Source organism: Scyliorhinus canicula, chromosome 1, assembly GCF_902713615.1.
Source record: "Scyliorhinus canicula chromosome 1, sScyCan1.1, whole genome shotgun sequence".
NCBI classification, from domain to species: Eukaryota; Metazoa; Chordata; class Chondrichthyes; order Carcharhiniformes; family Scyliorhinidae; genus Scyliorhinus; species Scyliorhinus canicula.
In genome coordinates, this window is record NC_052146.1 from 45,908,558 (window position 1) to 45,931,356 (window position 22,799).

At 47.7% G+C, this 22,799-nt stretch overlaps 1 protein-coding gene across 3 annotated transcripts in view; it reads right to left on the reverse strand.

Moving 5' to 3' along the window:
- Nucleotides 1-1,817: 1,817 nt before the first annotated feature.
- Nucleotides 1,818-22,799, reverse strand: part of LOC119962282 (transmembrane protein 132C-like) — a 1,347,532-nt gene continuing 1,326,550 nt past the window's right edge. For all 3 annotated transcript variants that reach the window (XM_038790273.1, XM_038790281.1, XM_038790286.1), the window contains one exon: nt 1,818-5,532. In XM_038790273.1, the coding sequence (XP_038646201.1) occupies nt 4,336-5,532 (1,197 nt within the window). In that variant the 3' untranslated portion in view covers nt 1,818-4,335. The remainder of the gene's footprint in view (nt 5,533-22,799) is intronic.

A 22,799-nucleotide genomic window follows, 5' to 3' on the forward strand; every position in this document is an offset into this window, starting at 1 on the left:
CTTGAAGAAAAATGTTCTTTTTCCCTCTCTTGTTGACCTTTATGCAAAGACCGATGGCAGAAGTGGAGACCCGTTGGCTGCATCAGCTAAAGGTGTGAACTCCGAGTCTCTCGCCAAATACAAAGGACAGGAACTATCCTTTTGGAGGGATGACAGGCTTGTTGCAGAAGTAGAAAATACTGGCCGATCGCAGCAGGTCTGACAGCATCTGTGGAGATTGAATGGAGCTAATGTTTCGAGTCTGGATGACTCTTTGTTAAAGCTGGAGGGAACTGGAAATAAGGTCAAATGTATACAGTTGTGTGTGTGGGGGGGGGGGGGGGGGGGGTACAGTGGTGGGGCTGGATAGAGGGCCAAGCTTGTTGGATGTTTATGGGCAAACAATAAAATGATTGTCATCCAATAAAGTGGACTAAAAACGAGTTTCACCTCATTTGGCACAAGTAAAAAAAGGGAAGAGCTCATTAGATCCCACGACTTGCACCCCATAGAGAGCAAGAACACAATGTTCAATCAGACACAGCAAGGGACAATGCTGCAGCCTATCCCAACCCCGTGACTGATGTTTGACAATACCCCTCGGCTTTTGTTAATTAATACTCTTCGTACTTATCATGAAATATCTTAATAAATCCACTGAGTTTGTTTAATCTCACCTGTACCCAGAGTGGTCTCTGATTAGTCACAAATAGTCACAAATGGGTCTCTCATTTGGATTTAGCCACGTTTTGTATCTTTTTATGTTCACTGAACCATAGACTCATAAAAAGATAGATGCAACAGTTCAAATAGAATTTTACAGCATTATTAAATAATTAGGGAGAGTAACGGGATTTTTTGGCTGAGATCTGTGTGTTTCTTACCCTGAACACGTTTTTCACAGCCTCAGAATCTCCTTCAACAACAGAGTTGTCCTCAAGAAAAGTCACGAATGTGACAGTAGATGTCTATCACAAAACTCTTGAGTGGCCATATTTCCTGTACCAACTTCAGTCAGGCCTTTGACATCGCACACAGTAGCAAATCCTAATTGAAGAGGTAAGGTAAGAAAATGGCTTGGAAGCTGCCAAGGAGAAACTTATAAAAAACATCCTCAGTGACCGACAAACCAGGAGAAGATAACCATTGAAACCTAAATTTAAAAAGTGGAAAACAGCCCCCTTTGAATAACTTTAAACACTTTTAGAACAATATATCTGTTGCTTTTCCTCAATAGCTGAAAATTCTTAAATCCAAAATCTAGTTTTAAAAATTGGTCAAAAAGTTACAGTTATAACTTTTATAGATAACATTAAAAGAAACCGAATCACCTCATGATACTCTTTTTTCCGTAAGCTTTAATTACCCTCTCAAAACCTTGCTCATACAATTGATATGCCCATCCAGAACTATGACCATATTTGTTGAAAGTCAATCCCTGTGGTGCTGTCAGATTTATGCCTTTTCCTTTTCTGCTGACCAGCCCTGGGAATCCACCCATGAAGCCAAACTCACATTCCATCTCCCTGCCACCATGATTCTGCTGGACAAACATGCTCCATCTCAAGGTGCCATTCTCTAGAACTTCCAAAATGCAGGATCACTCGATTCCCCCTGCCCCCCAACCCCCCCCCCCCCCCCACCAAGCCCTGCAAACACTACGACCAACAGCTTAGTCTTATCAAATCCCAAGACCATCCCCACATTACCAAAGGGCTTTTTCTCAATATAGTTGTACCCCATCACCTTCACCGTATTGTCAAATAACAGACATCTACTCCAACTGATATATTTCACATACCGTCTTCAGCTTTAATATTAGTGAGGGATAAAAATTATATACAGAAGGTAGAGGGATATATATATATAAAATAAAGGGCATCCTTTTGTGGATCTCACTAGATAATGAGCAGTCACATTTGTATAAAAAAGTATTTGAATATCACATGATGAAAATGGATTTTGACCTAATCCATCATTATAAATATCAAGAAGGGTCCTGTTGTGAAGCTCGCCATAACACCCTTGTGAGCAGTGACAGCACAAGAAATCTGCTTGTTGAAAATTATCACAGGATAACCACAGGATAAACACCTCATTTGATGGTAATAGCAAACACAAAAATGGCCTCTAACCTGGTTTTACCATACAAGTGTCAGTGTTAGCTTGTGCCTCCACTTAAGCAGTGTCAGTTGCGGAGAACCATGATAAACAGCACCATCACTACTTGCCCACCCTCGACCTTGATTATGTCCATTATCAAAAATAAAGTGCGTCTCTACAGAACTTACTGACAATTAAGCCAAGAGCGCACATGTATATACAACTAATCTCTGATGCTGTTGAACATTTCAGTTAATTCCATTTTGTGCATAATGATATGAATGGATTAGCATTAGCTTTAGAGAATGCTCAATGATTTGGGCACATGCCATTGACTCACATTCCTGGTGTGCCCCCTCAGGTCAGTAAAATTAATATTTTTCCAGTTTTCTTTTCCCCAATAATGACCTTCCAACTGATTATTATGTAAAACTAGTGTTTGCTATACTTGTCACCTATGTAAACAGTTACTTATGGCTTTCCTTAACCAATAGTTATCAAAGCTAGAATGTTTCTCTGCTCAGTAACTGCATGCCACTTTACATCAGTTATGGGGTGGCATAGTGACACAATGGCTAGCACTGCTGCCTCAGAGCACCAGGGATCTGGGTTCAATACGGGCCTTGGGTGACTGTCTGCGGGGAGTTTGCACTTTCTCCGCATGTCTGTGTGGATTTCCTCTGGGTGCTCCGGATTCCTCCCTCAGTCCAAAGGTGTACAGGTTAGGTGGACTGCCCATGATCAATGGCCCCTTAGTGTCCGGGCATGGACAGGTTAGGCATTACAAGGATAGGGTATGGGAATGGGCCTAGGTAGGGTTCTCTTTCAGACGGTTAGTGCAGAGTCAATGGGCTGAATGGCCCCCTTCTGCACTGTAGAAATGTTGTGATTGTATGTGGTTTAACCTCAATTTCTATGAATCGAACAACATCCAGCCTAAAATGTTCTGCACTGTTACCTGACGATGGACAAGCTGGTGGCTATAGATATGACCAAAAAAGCCTGACTTGTGTAGAAACTTTGAGGGCCCATTAAGTCTGCTAATACTCTGAAAACCTGGAGCTTAAGTTGTAAGTGGAGCTGAGTCCACAAAAGATCAGCCATGATCTCACTGAATGGCAGAACAGGCTTGAGGGGCCAGTTGGCCTACTCCTGCTCCTAGTTCTTATGTTCATATGTTCTTACAACACTGATGTTTTAAAAAATGTGATAAAATACATATCTGCCTGCTTTGTTTGTTTTGTTGCGAGCATCAGGTCATTATTTCTCATTATGCTGCACTGACAACAATCTGTGGGTGTTGCTGGAACCCTCACTAGACCACAAGTGTGTAGCTCTTCAGAAAACAAACAGAAGAATCGCACGTGACAAAGGCTCAAGTGGTCCGGAAAGGGCTCGATTTTTCAAGCTATCTTAAGCAACTTTTATTTACAATGTGTATAATATTTATAAATAAATTTTACATTCTAGTAATCTACAATGCATTCTAGGTATACTTTGTTAAAATAGTTCACCAAAGTTATAAAGGTGGGTACGGCTCATTACTACAGCATAAATAATAAAATGAAAAAAAGAACTGAGAGCCTAAATATAAACAAGACGTTATAAAATAAATTTTACACAGAACGTAGGGTCCATGAGCTCAGAATACAACTGAAGTCCAAGATTAACAAATCATCAAAAATGATTACATTTGGAGTTGGCCCTTAAGACACTGGTGATAAGGGCCATCTCCCATGGACTGCTGCCATAGTGTCATTCAATCAGTAGTGCTTCTTCCACAGCCCCACCTACTCGGGAAGGTGTCTCCAATAAGGAGTGCTCATTCCTAATGTTTATTCAGTTTAGAGTGCACTTTCCCTTTGTTCATTCCCAGTGTTGTTCCCCTTTCCAAATTAATCTGGCATTGATTCTTTCCATCAGCGATTTGTTGCGCCATTGTGTTTGCATTGTCTTTCCGTTTGCTGATAAGCCGTGTCTTTTTGTCTCGTATAAATGTTCACTCGCATCCTCTTTTTTGCGCCTTGTCAATCCCAATGACACCTCAATTCATCTGAGTTTTGCAATTGAATAGATGCGGTTCTTCACAGGTCGCCATGTGCTGATTTGTCCAATACCTTTGTAGTTCTGTGCTTTGCTGCTAGGACTGAATTGCCACAAACCCGTCCCATTGCTGACTGGATTTTCTGCACAATCACCCAAAACTGAAGGCATAAAGGTGAGCAAAGAATGAAAACAGATAGGATAACATAGTTACACATTGTCATGTATTCTCTCCATGTAGTTTCTCAGTTCGTGCGACTCCCCTAAGCCCATGTCCTGGCAAACCCATTTAATATCTTCTTCATTGCCCAGGAGGATTGAATTTGTCGCGGGGCATCCATCATCTGGCGGAATTGTCGTAAATGTTGTAAACTTTACCCGTTTCCGTTTTGTGGTGGGAGAATTCAAAGGTTCGTCTTTGCGCTCCTTTGCATCGCCGCAGTGGGCAGATCGGTGGACCTGCCCTTGGACGTTCTTCTGGATCCCTCCATTGAGCAGATGGTTGCTCTCCTCGAGAGCGGCTGCCCGGTCTATGACTGTCGTGTGCTGACAGAGCTGCTGGGGCGATATATCAGTAGAATTCTCCAGCAGCTCGGTCTCATTGCCTAACCAAACCCAGTCGTGGGAGTGATTCATGTTCCCTTGTGCTTCGGTAGGGATTCGCTTGTGGCGGTACTTCAAAGCAAACATGACGCAATTGATTAAGAAGACAAGAATGGCCAGGCAAAAGACACCCAATAAAGCATACATTCCAATCTCCAAGTCAGTCAGGCCTCTGGTGGCCTGGACCAGATCACTTTCATCCATGCTTTCATCATTCGCAGAGTTCCTCGTCAAGTCATTTGAGGGGAAGTTGGCCGCATCCAACGGGATGTTTTGGAGCTGGCTGTCAGCTTCTGAAAACTGATCCATTCCATTCATTCTCCTATTCCCTGAAGCTTTGATGGTAGTGCTCTCCTTTCTTGTTGAGCTTTCTTCTCGGTCTGCAGTGGCACTGCTTAAGTAGCGGCCATTCTGCCCGGCCCGCTCCTGCTCTGCATTATTTTGCCGCCGGTCACTTGCGCGGTTCTCCAGCTCTCCCTCGCCGCCATTGTCACCGCCGCCACTCTTCGAGCCGGCATCATTCTGACCAAATTTGACCTGGACGTTGCTGCTCCCGACGGCCAGAATACTTTTGCGTTTGGATTTCTGGCAAACCTCACTGATGACCAATTCGACTTTCAGCAAGTTCCCTTGCCCCTCTCCCTCTGCAGTGATGAGTGGCCAGCGGGACTGCAAATCCTGAGACGTTGAGATGACGGCCTCTTCCCGTGATGTAACAGTGAGGGTAAAGTCCGTGGGGTCATAAATATCCAGTGGAGTCAGGCTGTTATCACTGAACTGGATCCAACCAGTGATTATTGCTTCCTGGAGAGAAATAAATAAAACATAGTTACAACATTGCATTAAGATCCTGGCCCTGAAATACTTCGGGCCGTGAACCTGAGTAGCTCAACTGGGATTACATCAATTGATGCCCCCCCCCCATCACTGGCAGGCTGACTCAACACCACCTTCTCAAAGGCAATTAGGGATAGGCTATAACTGCTGGTTCTGTCAGCTCGCCATTAATTAATAAAAATAATTCCTCTATCATCTCCTATCTCTACACATAGAATCATAAAAACCCATAAAAGTGCAGGAGGCCATTCAGCCCAGCGACTCTGCACTGACCCTTGGAAAGAGCGCTCGACCTAGATCCCGTAACTCTGGAATCCCCACTTAACCTTTGGACACTGAGGAGCAATTTAGCATGGCCAATGCACCTAACCTACACATCTTTGGACTATGGGAGGAAACCGGAGCAGCCTGAGGAAACCCACGCAGACACGGGGAGAACGTGCAAGCTCCACATAGTCAGCTGAGGCTGGAATTGGACCAGTCCCTGGCACTGTGAGACAGCAGTGCTAATCGCTCTGTCACTGTGCTGCCCTATGAACATAAGCGTTCATTACTCAATGCAGCACGAGCTGGCAAGGCAGAATTAATTGATTGAAATGTATGACATCCACAGCTCTTAAGACATCACAGACTTGCCCTCAGATCAGTTCTGATTTGTTGACAGTTCTGAGAGAATCTTGCACGATGAGCTGGATTATACACTGAGAGTGGGCTCGCCATACACCAGTGTAAATGTTGGGGGCCTGCCTGTTACTGAGGGCTGGCCCCCACTTTAACCTTTCCTAGCAATGGCCCTTTAATTAGCACGAGGCGGGATTTCTGCCCTCCTCCAGAAATAAGTCCCGCATCATAGAGCTGCTGGCCAATCAGAAGGTGACAGCCAGCTCTGCACCACACCGGGATCAGTGGCCACCTCTGGCATTGCAGGGGGCCCAGGAGGAAGAGGGCAGTCTGAAGCCCAGGCAAATCCGAAATCGAGCTGGGGCCAAGTTGACTGGACCCGTGAGGGGTTTGGGGGGGGGGAGGGTGCATGTTGGACAGGATAGTGGGGGAAGGTGGACCTGAGAAGGCAAAACTGGAGGGAGAGGGAGGGGAGGGGAGGGGTGGGGGGGGGGGAGGGGGGGGGGGGGGGGGGGGGGGGGGGAGCTCAGATTGACACAATTGTCCACTTTGGATAAATTAATGTATGAGTAGCTGATAGGTTGTCCACTTCCAAAACTCCCAAATACTCAACCTTCTTCACAGCGACGGATGATTGTCTGCCGTGGTTTTTAACAGCATGTCTCCACATTTGCTGTTAGCAGGATTATGAGGGGCATGGACAGAGTGGATAGTCAGAAGCTTTTTCTCAGTGTGGAAACGTCAATTAATAGGGGACATAGGTTTAAGGTGCGAGGGGCAAAGTTTAGAGGAGATGTGCGAGGCAAATTTTTACACAGAGGTTGGTGAATGCCTGGAACTCGCTGCTGGAGGAGGTGGTGGAAGCAAGTACAGTTGTGACGTTTAAGGGGCATCTTAACAAATTAATGAATAGGATGGGAATAGAGGGATTATGGACTCCGGACACGCAGAATGTTTTAGTTTATATAGGCATCATGATTTGCGCAGGTTTGGAGGACTAAAGGGCCTGTTCCTGTGCTGTACTTCTCTTTGTTTGTTGAGGGGAGAAGGTGGGGGGCATTTTGCTGCTGTGATATTGGGCTGATTTCAGTTTGGACTCATGCAGTAAGAAGATGTGGCATCATAATTCTGCCTGGCCTGCTGAATATTTCCAACTTTTTCCGTTTATCTTTTATTTTAATTTAGAGTACCCAATTCATTTTTTCCAATAATGGGGCAATTTAGTGTGGCCAATCCACTACCCTGCACATCTTTGGGTTGTGGGGGCCAAACCCACACAAACACGGGGAGAATGTGCAAACTCCACACGGACAGTGACCCAGAGCCAGGATTGAACCAGGGACCTCGACACCATGAGGCAGCAGTGCTATCCATTGCCTCACCGTGCTGCCCCTTTTCTGTTTATCGTAACCTGTTTTTGGCTCCATGATTCTAGTCGTGGAAAAGTTTCCAGCTTTACTTAAACCGTCCACGATGTTGCAAAAACGTAAATTCCTCGAATAATTAAGTAGCATTGAGAGACTGCACTGGATTTTCACAAGTCTGTAAAATATTCCCGAGGATGTCCCATGCGAGTGTAATAGAATAGCTCTGTAGTAGAACTAAAAAAAACATGGATGTTCATGGGAAGTTATTGTTTTTGAATGAAAATAACAAGTTGCTTTGAGCCTATTCAAACATCTGAATCTGCTGAGACTGAGCTTGATACTGATCTGGCCAATAGCTGCTTTTATTGGATGTGATCTATGAACTGATTACCTATTCCTGGCTTATGGACCATCTTTAACCACATTAAACCACATTAAAATCCATTCAGTTATCATGCACCAGAATATTAGTGGAGTCATATTTATCTTCCATTTCTGGTTTTTCTGGCCTGTCTCATCATTGTCTACACAGCATCATAGAAACCCTACAGTGCAGGAGGAGGCCATTTGGCCCTTCGAGTCTGCACTCACTCTCTGAAAGAGCACCCCACCCAGGCACAATCCCCCCACCCTATCCCCGTAAACTCACCGAGGGCAATTTAGCATAGCCAATCCGCCTAATCTGCACATCTTTGGACATCAGTGAAATAGTTACACTAGATAATTACCTACATTCTGAAAAACATTGTGAAAACACTCTTTCTATGCAGCACTTTGGTATCATTATTTAGATAGGGGCCTGTGATTACTAATCCATATTTGAAAAGGGGTTCTTCAATCAAGAAGTTTGAGAACTGCTGATGGTCAACAGCAGGATTATATACCTCCACAATCTGTAACATTAGGTCACTTTGTGGATCAAGGCAGGGTGGCACATTACCACCTTTTCAAGGGCAAATAGGGATCGGCTCAAAATATTGGCCGTGATAGAAATGCTCACAGCCAATGAATGATTGTTAAAAAAAACTCCAGTCTGATAAAAGACTTTGGGTGTGGTTCAGCGACAGGCTGGCACAGATCGGAGTGCACCGTTTGAATAGCGGGAGAGGGTAAAATCGAGATTCGGGCCACGCTCGAGCCATTTTGTGATTCTCCAGTCTTGCTCCTGATGGCAAGTCCCAGATCACATCCAAAAATGGTGAGAATATCATTAACCCTCACTTGCATCCATCTCAATCCTGTTAATGACTTTCGAGTCGAATGCAGCAGTCCTGCGGTAATTACCTGACTCCCCAGCGGCAAATCTCACGGGCAACGTTTAGTATTCCTTTTCAAAAATGGGAGGCAGGTGTAATGGCTGCTGGGGGATGCGGGGGAGGTGAGTAGCCATTTCAAATTTCCAGCACGTAGCTCAAGTGCAGCAGAACTGCTGCCCCAGTGCTTGGTGGGGTGGGGGGGGGTGGGGGTGGGGGGTGGGGTGTGACCCTTCATGGGGGTCGAGATCGAGGGTCTCCTTGGGCCAGGGGATTAGGGCCTCTGCATCTCCGAGGCCTTCAATTCATCTTCAAATATTGTGGAGACCGACAACAGGGACAACCACAGCTGCGGCCTACCAAACCGTGCCAGTTCAGAGCCCATCTGCAGCTTCTATCCTGAAAGTCAATTTGAAAATGAAATGAAAATCGCTTATTGTCACGAGTAGTAGAGCAGAGGGCAGCAGAGCAGAGCTTCTGATTGGCTGTTCCGGGGAGATTTGCATACGTGCAGTGCGGTCAGCGTAAGTTGAAGGTGCACCTGCATCAGTGACCCGAGGAGTTCGACAGAAGGTGAGCATCCAGCAGAGGGCAGCAGAGCAGAGCTTCTGATTGGCTGTTCCGGGGAGATTTGCATACGTGCAGTGCGGTCAGCGTAAGTTGAAGGTGGTTTGTGAAGGGGCTGTTCTCGAGTGACAGCTTTACCCGAAACACTACTTACGTAGTGTTTCCCACCCATCCTCCTCCTCTAACCAAAAAAAAAGCTCTGTCCGTTGGATTGCTAAACTAACAAGTTTTTTATTTTTTTATTTTTCAGTAGTTGGGAAGTTAGTTCAGTGGGAATGGAGGCTAGGGCAGTTGAATGTTCCTCCTGCAGAATGTGGGAGGAAAGGGTCACCTCTCGTGTCCCTTCTGATTACATCTGCGGGAAGTGCACCCAACTCCAGCTCCTCGAGAGCCGCATTAGGGACCTGGAGCTGGAGCTGGATGAACTTCGGATCATTCGGGAGGCAGAGGAGGTTATTGAGAGGAGTTATAGGGAGGTAGTCACACCTCAGGTAAAAGAAGAAAGTAGATGGGTTACCGTCAGGGGAGGCAGAGGGAACCGGCAGGCAGTGCAGGGATCCCCTGTGGTCGTTCCCCTCTATAACAAGTATACCGTTTTGGATACTGTTGCGGGGGACGACTTACCAGGGGTAAGCAATAGGGCGCAGGTCTCTGGCACAGAGTCTGTCCCTGTTGCTCAGAAGGGAAGGGAGAAGAGGAACAGAGCACTTGTCATTGGGGACTCCATAGTTAGAGGAACAGACAGGAGGTTCTGTGGGAACGAAAGAGACTCACGGTTGGTGTGTTGCCTCCCAGGTGCCAGGGTTCGTGATGTCTCTGATCGTGTTTTTGGGATCCTTAAGGGGGAGGGGGAGCAGCCCCAAGTCGTGGTCCACATAGGTACCAACGACATAGGTAGGAAGAGAGATGGGGATTTGAGACAGAAATTCAGGGAGCTAGGGTGGAAGCTGAGAGCTAGAACAAACAGAGTTGTTATCTCTGGGTTGTTACCCGTGCCACGTGCTAGCGAAGTAAGAAATAAGGAGAGAGAGGAGTTGAACACGTGGCTACAGGGATGGTGCAGGAGGGAGGGTTTTGGTTTCCTGGATAATTGGGGCTCATTCTGGGGTAGGTGGGACCTCTACAAACAGGATGGTCTTCACCTGAACCAGAGGGGTACCAATATCCTGGGAGGGAGATTTGCTAGTGCTCTTCGGGGGGGTTTAAACTAATTCAGCAGGGGGATGGGAACCTAAATTGTAGTCCCAGTGTACAGGATGTTGAGAGTAGTGAGGTCAGGGATAGGGTTAAAAGTTCGAAAGAGGGCACCGGCAAGCAGGACGCTGGTTTGAAGTGTGTCTACTTCAACGCCAGGAGCATCCGGAATAAGGTGGGTGAGCTTGCAGCATGGGTTGGTACCTGGGATCTCGATGTTGTGGCGATTTCGGAGACATGGGTAGAGCAGGGACAGGAATGGTTGTTGCAGGTTCCAGGATTTAGATGTTTCTGTAAGAACAGAGAAGATGGTAAAAGAGGGGGGGGTGTGGCATTGTTAATCAAGGAAAGTATAACGGCGGTAGAAAGGACGCTTGAGGACTCGTCTACTGAGGCAGTATGGGCCGAGGTTAGGAACAGTAGAGGAGAGGTCACCCTGTTGGGAGTTGTCTATAGACCTCCGAATAGTCCCAGAGATGTAGAGGAAAGGATTGCAAAGATGATTCTTGACAGGAGCGAGAGTAACAGGGTAGTTGTTATGGGGGACTTTAACTTTCCAAATATTGACTGGAAATACTATAGTTCGAGTACTATAGATGGGTCAGTTTTTGTGCAGTGTGTGCAGGAGGGTTTTCTGACACAGTATGTAGACAGGCCAACAAGGGGCGAGGCCACATTGGATTTGGTACTGGGTAATGAACCCGGCCAGGTGTTAGATTTAGATGTAGGTGAGCACTTTGGTGATAGTGATCACAACTCGGTTATGTTTACTTTAGCAATGGGCAGGGATAGGTATATACCGCAAGGCAAGAATTATAGCTGGGGGAAAGGCAATTATGATGCTATTCGGCAAGATTTAGGAGGTATAGGATGGGGAAGGAAACTGCAGGGGATGGGTACAATCGAAATGTGGAGCTTTTTCAAGGAACAGCTACTGCGTGTCCTTGATAAGTATGTACCTGTCAGGCAGGGAGGAAGTTGTCGAGCAAGGGAGCCGTGGTTTACTAAGGAAGTTGAAGCACTTGTCAAGAGGAAGAAGAAGGCTTATGTTAGGATGAGACATGAAGGCTCAGTTAGGGCACTTGAGAGTTACAAGTTAGCCAGGAAGGACCTAAAGGGAGAGTTAAGAAGAGCGAGGAGAGGACACGAAAAGTCGTTGGCGGATAGGATCAAGGAAAACCCTAAGGCTTTCTATAGGTATATCAGGAACAAAAGAATGACTCGAGTAAGATTAGGGCCAATCAAGGATAGTAGTGGAAAGTTGTGTGTGGAATCAGAGGAGATAGGGGAAGCATTAAATGGATATTTTTCGTCAGTGTTTACACTGGAGAAAGACAATGTTGTCGAGGAGAACACTCAGGTTCAGTCGACCAGGCTAGATGGAATTGAGGTTCAAAAGGAGGAGGTGTTAGCAATTTTAGAAAATTTCAAAATAGATAAGTCCCCTGGGCCAGATGGGATTTATCCTAGGATTCTCTGGGAAGCCAGGGAGGAGATTGCTGAGCCTTTGTCCTTGATCTTTATGTCATCTTTGTCGACAGGAATAGTGCCGGAAGACTGGAGGATAGCAAATGTTGTCCCCTTGTTCAAGAAGGGGAGTAGAGACAACCCTGGTAATTATAGACCTGTGAGCCTTACTTCGGTTGTGGGTAAAATGTTGGAAAAGGTTATAAGAGATAGGGTTTATAATCATCTTGAAAAGAACAAGTTGATTAGCGATACTCAACACGGTTTTGTGAAGGGTAGGTCATGTCTCACAAACCTTATTGAGTTTTTGAGAAGGTGACCAAACAGGTGGATCAGGGTAAAGCTGTTGATGTGGTGTATATGGATTTCAGTAAGGCGTTTGATAAGGTTCCCCACGGTAGGCTATTGCAGAAAATAAGGAAGTATGGAATTGAAGGTGATTTAGCGGTTTGGATCAGTAATTGGCTAGCTGAAAGAAGACAGAGGGTGGTGGTTGATGGCAAATGTTCATCCTGGAGTTCAGTTACTAGTGGTGTACCGCAAGGATCTGTTTTGGGGCCACTGCTGTTTGTCATTTTTATAAATGACCTGGAAGAGGGTGTAGAAGGATGGGTTAGTAAATTTGCAGATGACACGAAGGTCGGTGGAGTTGTGGATAGTGCTGAAGGATGTTATAGGATACAGAGGGATATAGATAAACTGCAGAGCTGGGCTGAGAGGTGGCAGATGGAGTTTAATGCGGAAAAGTGTGAGGTGGTTCACTTTGGAAGGAGTAACAGGAATGCAGAGTACTGGGCTAATGGCAAGATTCTTGGTAGTGTAGATGAACAGAGAGATCTCGGCATCCAGGTACATAAATCCCTGAAAGTTGCCACCCAGGTTAATAGGGCTGTTAAGAAGGCATATGGTGTGCTAGCCTTTATAAGCAGGGGGATTGAGTTTCGGAACCACAAGGTCATGCTGCAGCTGTACATAACTCTGGTGCGGCCACACCTGGAGTACTGCGTGCAGTTCTGGTCACCACATTATAGGAAGGATGTGGAAGCTTTGGAAAGGGTTCAGAGGAGATTTACTAGGATGTTGCCTGGTATGGAGGGAAGGTCTTACGAGGAAAGACTCAGGGAATTGAGGTTGTTTTCGTTAGAGAGGAGAAGGCTGAGAGGTGACTTAATAGAGACATATAAGATAGTCAGAGGGTTAGATAGGGTGGACAGTGAGAGTCTTTTCCTCGGATGGTGATGACCAACACGAGGGGACATAGCTTTAAATTGAGGGGTGAGAGATATAGGACAGATGTCAGAGGCAGTTTCTTTACTCAGAGAGTAGTAGGGGTGTGGAACGCCCTGCCTGCAATAGTAGTAGACTCGCCAACTTTAAGGGTATTTAAGTGGTCACTGGATAGACATATGGATGAAAATGGAATAGTGTAGGTCAGATAGGCTTCAGATGGTTTCACAAGTCGGCGCAACATCGAGGGCCGAAGGGCCCGTACTGCGCTGTAGTGTTCTATGTTCTATGTTCTAGTAATAATTACGAGCTCCACATTTGGGCATTCAAAAACTCGATGGATTTGTCCAAGTTAATAGTCGGAAAGCCTGCCTTGGGGATTCAATACATTTGAAAACAAAGATTAAAACATGAAACATCCCTCCTATCCTCACCCCATCATCTCCATTCCCCATCCATGACAACCCACGCCAGCCTTTGCCCCGCCACACAGCCCTCATGCCTCCATACCTCCATGCTAATCTATGCCCCTCATATCTTCCATGCCAGCTTATGCCCTTCAACCCAGCAGCTTTGCCCTTTATAGCCCCTATTCCAATTCATGCCAACACCCTTTGCCCTTACACTGACTATGCCAGCTCACCAGGTATCAACCACAGGTAGACCTCGGGACCTATGCAGAGATGGGCTAAAATAATGTTCTATAAAATAAAGTTCTAAGTATCTATTGCTGATTTTACTATTTTGAAGAAATGCACTCTTTCATAAAAGCCAATTAAAACTTTTATGTTCCTTCAACCACATAAATGAAATGAAATGAAAATTGCTTATTGTCACGAGTAGGCTTCAATTAAGTTACTGTGAAAAGCCCCTAGTCGCCACATTCCAGCGCCTGTCCGGGGAGGCTGGTACGGGAATCGAACCGTGCTGCTGGCCTGCTTGGTCTGCTTTAAAAGCCAGCGGTTTAGCTCAGTGAGCTAAACCAGCCACTCCCTTTGAATGTGAGCAGCCTCTAGTTTCATAGCTGAAGGCTATTTCAAATGAGGAATTCGCCTTGATACTTATGATAACACTTCACTCTCCTCAACTCTCAAGTGCGTCCTTGAGGACACATGTGACATGCCTCAGAGGATGATTAGTGCATCGCACGTCCAGCGTGCTTTGATGTCCGAACAGTAGGCCTGAACTCTGGGAGCAGCAGTACCATAGAGGCAGCTGCCAAAAATCAACACTAAAGAGCAGGGCTTCAGAACTGTGGACATTTGAGCGACCAAAGGGGAAGGCTTGGGGGAGTTGAAGGTCCTGGGTTGGACGCCCTAACTGATTGCCGGTCTTTATCCTCCAATTCCTTCCAGATAAAATTAATTTTGCTGGAGTGAAACCCACGAAGGCTGCGTTGCTGGTGGCAGCTGAGGAGGGTAGGTGCCAGAGCCGGCAGCAACGGCAACCCAGGCTGAAGGCGGCAGCACATGTGCAGGGGGCGACCACACACCCTGAAGACCCATCTGCCGAATCATGCTGAGGAGGGACCCAGAAGGGGAGACCAGCAACGGCCCGAGGTGTATACACGCCGTTGGTCATTCAAACCTTTATGCCACCGGGTCATTCCAGGGCTCGACAGGGGAGCTGTGTGGCATATCACAATCTTCTCTCCACAGATGCATGTGGGAGGTGAGAGATGCTCTGTATGCCTGAGCATTACACGATATCACCTACCAGGTCACCAAAATGACTGGGATTTAATGCTATCGCCAGTCCAGGGGGTGATCAATGGCATGCATGTCGACAGCAAGCACTGGAACGCCAGGGAGCATACTACATTAACAGGAAGGGATTCTACTCCCTGAATGTTCAGATTGTGCGCAATCACCGTCTCTGAATCATACACGTGTGTGCCCACTACCCCAGCAACATGCATGACAGCAAATCCTAGGCCACTTGGAGTTCCCCGTTGTCTTCGATGACGGGTTGGAAAGTGGGGGACAAGGGTTACCCACTGAGGTCATGGTTGATGTGGCCAGTGCGGATGACTGAAGTCAAGGTAGAGACCTGTTATAATGAGGTCCACTTTGCCACCCGTGCTGTCATTGAGCGGTGCATCGGCCTGCTGAAAGTGCGGTTTCGATGCCTTGGCCGCTCTGGTGGTGCCTTACAGTACACCCCCCACAGGGTCTCCCACTTTGTGGTGTTCTTCTATGCCCTCCACAATCTGGCAGAGCAGTGGGGTGGCAGGCTGATGGAGGAGGAGCAGGAGGCAGGACATGCAGCCTCTTTTGAGGGGGAGGAGGATGTGGTCCAGGAGGGGCTGGAGGACCAGCCCGAGGAGGAGCCGGAGGAATGAGGACAGGTGGCCACAAAGGTCCAACATGCCAGGAATACCAAGGAGGCTCTTTTTGCCTCCAGGTTCTCCTTCGATGAGGCTGTATCCGTCAGCTCAATCTCGCCAGCCATTTCCTTCCCTCCCCCGTTTCCCTCCTTCCGCTCCCTCCCAACCTTCCCCGCCCTCTGCCCTATTCCCCTTCCCCCCATTTCCCAATCTTCCACCCTCATTCCCGACCCTCCCGAATCATACTGCCCCCTCCCTGACCATCCTGTTCCTCCCTCCAAGGGTCTGTGTAACATCACTGCCGGGTGATGGGCCTGTGTCGGCACTGTCAGTGGGTCACTATACAAGGCAGGAGAGTGATGATCACTCGCTGTGAGGTTAGCTCTGGTGCTCCTCAGTTTATGCCAAAGTCTGACTCCTGTCTTTCTGCTGACCGTGCGTTCACACCCATCCTCTGAACGAGGTCTATATCGGGGGTTTTGATCTTGGACCACTGAGTCCCGGGAGGGGCTACACAGGGGGTGGGGGTGCTGGCAGGCCCGCTGCAAAGATCAACATGACGGAGGATTCACATATATCAGGTGTGACATGTTTTTATAGTGAACATTTTACTGTGACAGGTTTGCATTCCCCCACGCTACAGATAGTGACCTCACCAGTGCCCATTCTATGTTTCTCACTCTTGTTGGTCTTTTGTTTTTTTTTTTAAATTTAGATTACCCAATTATTTTTTCTAATTAAGGGGCAATTTAGTGTGGCCAATCTACCTACTCTGCACATCTTTGGGTTGTGGGGGCGAAACCCACGCAGACACGGGGAGAATGTGCAAACTCCACACAGACAGTGACCCAGAGCCGGGATCGAACCTGGGACCTCAGCGCCGTGAGGCAGCTGTGCTAACCACTAGGCCACCGTGCTGCCCTTTGTTGGTCTTTTGTGGTCTACTGCTGCCTCTAGGTGTCCCCCCCGGATGGACATCAGTGGTGGAAGCAGCCTGCTGCCTTCCACGCCCTGTGGCATTTGATGCCCATGGCGGATGTCCTCTGAAGGGCTTGGAGCCAGGAGGCCCCGACATCGGGGCCTCGCCATTCCACCCTGTTCTGTCCACTGCCCTTGAGATGTACCAGTGTCAGGAGGGGAGGATTTGGAAGAACCGGAGACCACCGTAGTCTCCTTGGTGGCAGGCTCTGGGTTGGCCTCCAGTTCTTTCTCCTCCCTGACAATGCCCTGAGGGCCCCTGGGAGATTCCAGGGGGCAGTGGGGCAGCTGGAGGGAGCTCCAGAGACCTCTGATGCATCTGGCACAGCCAATCCTGAAGGCTCCCCACTGTTTGCACCATGGTATGTATGCCCTCAGCGATGAGCCTCTGTGACTGGGCTGGACTCTGTACTGCCTCGGAAATGTTCACCTGCTTCTGGGACATGCCCTTCAGTGACTGGGAAATGACTTTGAGGCCCTCAGCCATGGTCCACACAGACTGAGCCCTGCCTTGGACAGGGCACCATTAAAGGTGCGGATGTCGCGCTCCACCTTTTCCACTGTGGTCGCCACCCTCGCAGTGTTGGCCTCGGTGCCACGCATTGTCAGCACCATCTCCTGCACCTGTAGCCTTTGGACTCCCCTCATCGGCCTTGCAGGTGCTGGAATGTCATTTGACTGCCCCTCTTGAATCTCACAGCTGTGTCCTATAATTTGCATCAGCTCTGGGAGATCCTTGTCCAGAGACACCCGACTGCTGCCACCCTTGGATGTCCCTGCCTCCACCTGATGTCCATCAGTAATTGTGTAGTGCTCATCAGATCGTGCCCCAGAAGCCTGTCCAATAATGTCGCCCACTGAAGTGTATGTCTCTGCACTGGTGGGAGGTGGGGATGACAGCTGTGACACCTTGTCGGTGGTCTATTTGGAGCTCTTCTGCAAGGTGGTTTCTTGGGTGGCAAGGGCAGGGAGGGTGGGGGACAACTCCGGATGGCCTGGCCTCATCAGATGGAGGTCCTGTGAGAAATGGACATGTGGTCAGTGAGCGGGAAGGATAATTTTTTCTGACATGAACTTCTCATTTGAGATTGGTCATCTGGGTGAAGGGGCAGCGGATCACCACCTCTCTGGCGCAGGCTGATCTCACTGTCGTTGACTGCGCTCTTCTTGGACAACCCCAAAGGCCTGTTCCTCATTGGGGGTGAGGACTCAAATCTTTGGGACTCCACACCCCCATCTTCGCCCTTTCCCATTTTGTCTTCGACGAGGACAAAGAGAAGGCATTGTGAGCCACACACTTGATGGATCAGGGGGTTCTATAGCAGGTGGCATGGGGAGGCATCACACTCGGATATGAAGGGGTTGTACTGATGGGTGCCAGGGGGTTCTGAGGAGCAAGCATAAAGTTTGGATGTGGGGAGGGTGCGACGTGTCAGCCGTTGAATTGTCGGGTGGTGCGGAAATTTGAGGGGTGGCAGGCAGAACTGATGCCAGGAGAGAAGTGGTAAGTTATCCTTGCAGCTCATTGGAGGTCATTGGTCCTTTTCCTACATTGGACGGTGATCCTCCTTGCCAAGCTGCCCACTGACAGCTGCTGCCTCCCAGGTGGCATTGCTGACCCTGCTGCTGGTCCTCCGACCACACCCCTCCCTCAGGGGAATAGGGAAGCCCGCCTTTCATCCACAGCGTCGAGAAGCTTTCTGAAGTGGCCATCCCCAAAGCGAGGAGCCGGTCTGCGCGTTGGAACGCTTGTTCTTTGTCTGGGAGTGAGAGGTGAGGTTAGTGACGAGCTGCTGAGGCACGAGTCAGATGAATCAGACGGAGAGGCAGCCAGTAATGTTGAGAATCTCGTGGGGGCTCATTTTTGGCACTAAGTGCCTTTGAATAAAGGCCACGATGTCACCAAAGTGGCCTTCGTAAAACAACCTACCAAATGGGCCCAAAAAGCGGACTTTGTATTCCTAGCAATGAGTAGTGTCGAATAGCATGTCAGGATTGCTCTATTTAAGATAGCCAGACAGTGAAGGACAGAACTGGGCCTAACCTTTACACATATATAAGCTTTTATTTATAGAGGCAGACAGTGGAAATGTGCACTTCCATACCCGATAACAACAGTTTGAATGTGCTCCTATTTTTACTGCTTTTCTAAATTACCAATTAAGTGCTTAATTTGAACGAAACAAAACTGACCCACTGTGTTCCTATCTGTGTGAACAGAAGTGACTCCCCAGTTAATTCCCACCACCTGAATACAATTAAACACTCAGTGTAAAACTAAAGAGAAGCAGCAAGTGGTCTATCTGAAATTAATGTACTGACTTGATGCAGTTGCAATCCAGGGCTACATGCAGACTTAATACTAAAAGCAGTGAACTGCATGCAGAACTAGTTGATCCTACGAGTGATGGATTAGATCAAAGCTCTGCCACCCTGCCATGTACAGTTACGAATGGTTGTAGACAAATGAGCGATAAATATGAGGTTCTAACAACATATCCATTGCCATTGATGGTAAAGCCCAGAACTTGAGTGCAATAGACAAGAGCTTGCAACCATCGTTAGCCAGAACCATCAAGTGAAAAATGTTTAATTTAGTCTTCTCCTAGGCTCTGCAACATCATGATTATCCATCTTCAGCCTCTTGGAGTAATTTTATGCAAAATCAGAAAATAGCCGTGTGTACTGACACAACAAAGGCCATAGGGTGCTGACAATATCCCATTGATAGTGCTAAAGGCCTGTGCTCCACAACTTGCCCATCCTAGTTTAGCTGTTCTAGCATGGCCACAACATTGGCATCTGCCCAACAAAGCACAAAGTCGCCCAGTTCTGTTCTTCCACACAAATATCAACAAATGCAATCTGGTATATTATCTCCCTAACAGCTTACTCTCAATCGTTGTCAAATTCATAGAATCCCTACAGTGCAGAAGGAGACCATTCGACCGATTGAGTCTGCACCAACCCTTTGATAAAGCACCCTACCTAGGCCCTCTCCCCCACCCTAGCCTCATAAATCTGTAACCCCATCTAACCTTTGGACACTAGGGGCAATTTGGCATGACCAATCTGGCATGGCCAATCCACCTAAAGTGATGAAGGAGTTGTTAACAGTGCTCTCAAGTGGCATTTACTCACATATAACCTGTTCATTTCATGTTCCTACAGGACTTCTTATCCCAAACCTCATTAGAACCATTGTCCAATATGGCCACAAAACCTGAATTCCAGAGGTGAGGGTGACTGGTTTTGACATTAAGACAGTATTCAACTGAGTGCAGCATCACTGGACTTAGCGCAAAAGGAAGTTGGTTATGGTTGTTGGAGGCCAATTGTCTCAGCCCCAGGTCATTTCTGTAGGGATTCATCCGGACAGCAATCTGGGCATAACCATCTTCAACTAAGATCTCCCCCGAGGTTAGAAACGGGTTCTTCACTGATGATTGTTCATCTCCATTCACAATTGCTCAGATAATCGAACTGTCCATTCCTCGCACGCAGCAGTAGACGACAGCCAAATTGGGCAAATAAAAGCCAAGTATCATTTGCAGCACACAAGTGCCCAGCAATGGTGATCTTCAACAAAAGAAAGCCCCATGGCATTATTTTAGCCAAATTCCCCATCATCTACATCACCAGAATAACCAGCATCTCAATGGGAGCAGCCATATAATTGCCATGGTTGCTGCAGCGATTCAGAAGCTGGGCAGTAGCTTACCTCCTGATTCACCCATTTCTCTCCACCACCGCCACAAGGTACAAGTCTAGAATGTGATGAAATACTATACAGGTGCCTGGATTGGTGTCAAAATGAACAATGAATGATGGTTGTGATAATGAACACCCTCTCCTTTTGATCTGCTTTGAATCTCTTGCAGGTTTTTGCATGTGAATTTCTTCAATCTCGCCAAAGGCAGACTGAATAAACACCAGATGAGATAAAGCTCAGTTTGGATCGTTAAGCAATTTTATTTCACAGCATGGTAAAAGGATATTCAGGAATTATTATGATCAAAGTCCCTCAGTTCAACCAGTACAACTTTATCTGGTATAACGATGTGACATAAAAGGGTATCCCCTGATTTTCCACACAGATGGAGCATTTTACTTGAGTTAAAGAACTCTTTTCACCCTGTTCTACAGGCAGGGGAAGAGTTCCCCTTCCCTATTCTCATGGTTTTTTAACCTCCTCGCAACACTTTCCTGCCTAATGGTGCATCTGTCTGTTTTTCTTGAAAGGTTCATTCTGTCAGTTTGTCCTTTTCCATATCCATCTCCATCTCCAACAGACTGACAGAAATCAAACAGTTTTCTCAGCTTTGTGAATATTGAGGGAAGCTAATGAACCACAGTTATTGGCCCAAAGGTCGCTGGCAATGAAAGTGTGGGCTGAAGGTGCCAGCCGTTATTCGGATGGAACAACTGGAGCTCGGGGTCAACCAGCCTGTGGCTGACAAGAAATGGCTGCAATGAAGTAATTGAAATGAGTTAATTAATATTTCTATTGGGCTGCCAATTTGAAAGCATTTAACATGTTTCGATGGTTCTTCATGTGCCACATTAAAGACAATACCAGGTTGCCCGTTAAAGTAACAGCAACATTCTGTGGATGCTGGAATTAAAAACTAAACGTGCTGGAAAAAGGTCTGGCAGCATCTGAGCAGGGAGAAGCAAATTTAACATTGAGTCCAATATGACCCTTCTCCACAAGTAATCTGTTTTGTTTCACTGATTAAACTGATTTGTTACATGGATATTTTACAGATCCTGAATGGGAGTAAATCCCCATTCAAGTAAACTCAATCGAGTAAATTCATTTCAGTCTGTCAGGATTTAGAAAGTAGCCTCTCCCCCCAACCCTTGTGTGAATCCACTCATTTGCTGGTGACGAGCAATCATTATGCTTTTTCCACAAGTTTGATCATGCTTTGAATTCCTGTCATGTGTAATATAGCTTTCATATGTAAGCAGCAACTGCTGCCGATTCCTGGATTAAAATTAGAATAATCTGCACCCTGGTCAAGAAGTTACTTTACTGTTGTCTCTGTGTTATGTTCGGCAAAAAAAAAGTTAAGAGCAAATCATTCTCCTGCCTGCAAATTGGTGAATAATGGTAATTCTCCACTGACCTCTGGTACCAACAACTCACACGACTAGCAACCAGTGGCACAGAGCGAATTGAAGGTGAATGACTAAATGGAGCTGGTGTGCAGTGAAAGATGCCTCACTGCAGAAAGATCTAGGCCAATGTTCAATCTTTATGAGGAACAATTCCTTTTTCCACTGCGGTAACAAAGTGGTGAAGTCTCCCTGCGAGGAGACATTAATGACAATTTCTTCAAATGTTCCATTGATCTCCTACTGACATTATAGGTGGAAAATCTGAAGAAGCTGCCTGGAATCTCCAGATCTTGGACGGGATTCTCCGGTTTCCGGCAGTCGGGCCGTACCGGTGCCAAAGAGTGGCGTGAACCACTCTGGCGTCGGGCTGCCCGGAAGGTGCAGAATCCTCCGCACCTTCGGGGGCTAGGCTGGCGCTGGAGTGATTGGCACCTCGCCAACTGGCGCCGAATGGCCTCTACCGGCCGGCGCAAGTTGGCACATGTGCAGGAGTGCCAGCGTGTTCCCAGGCCTGATTCCTGTGCATGCGCAGGGGGTTTCTTCTCCACACCGGCCATGGCGGAGCTTTACACAGGCCGGTGCGGAGGGAGAGTGTGCCCCCACGGCACAGGCCCGCCCGCAGATCGGTGGACCCCGATTGTGGGCCGGGGCCGGATCCCCCCGTGCCCCCCCCCCCCCCCCCCCCCCCCCGGGGACTCTGCAGGCTGCCCTCAGAGCCAGGTCCCGCCGGTACAGACCTTGTGTAATTCACGCCGACGGGATTGGCCAAAAGCGGGCGGCCTCTCGGCCCAGAGGGGACCGGAGAATCTGCGGGGGAGGGGGGCCACTGCCAACGGCCCCCGACTGGCGCGGCGCGATTACCGCCCCCAGCAAAAAGCCGGCCCCAGAGAATTCGGCAGCTGGCTACGGAGCGGCGGGGCGGGATTCACGCCGCCCCCACCGGCGATTCTCCGACCCGGCAGGGGCCGGAGAATCCCGCCCCATGTGTCCCCAAACCCAATGTTAATATGAGCTACATGTATATCCCAAAGTTACCAATTTAGGGGCTGGTTTAATTCACTCGGCTAAAGCTGGCTTTTAAAGCAGACCAAGCAGGCCAGCAGCACGGTT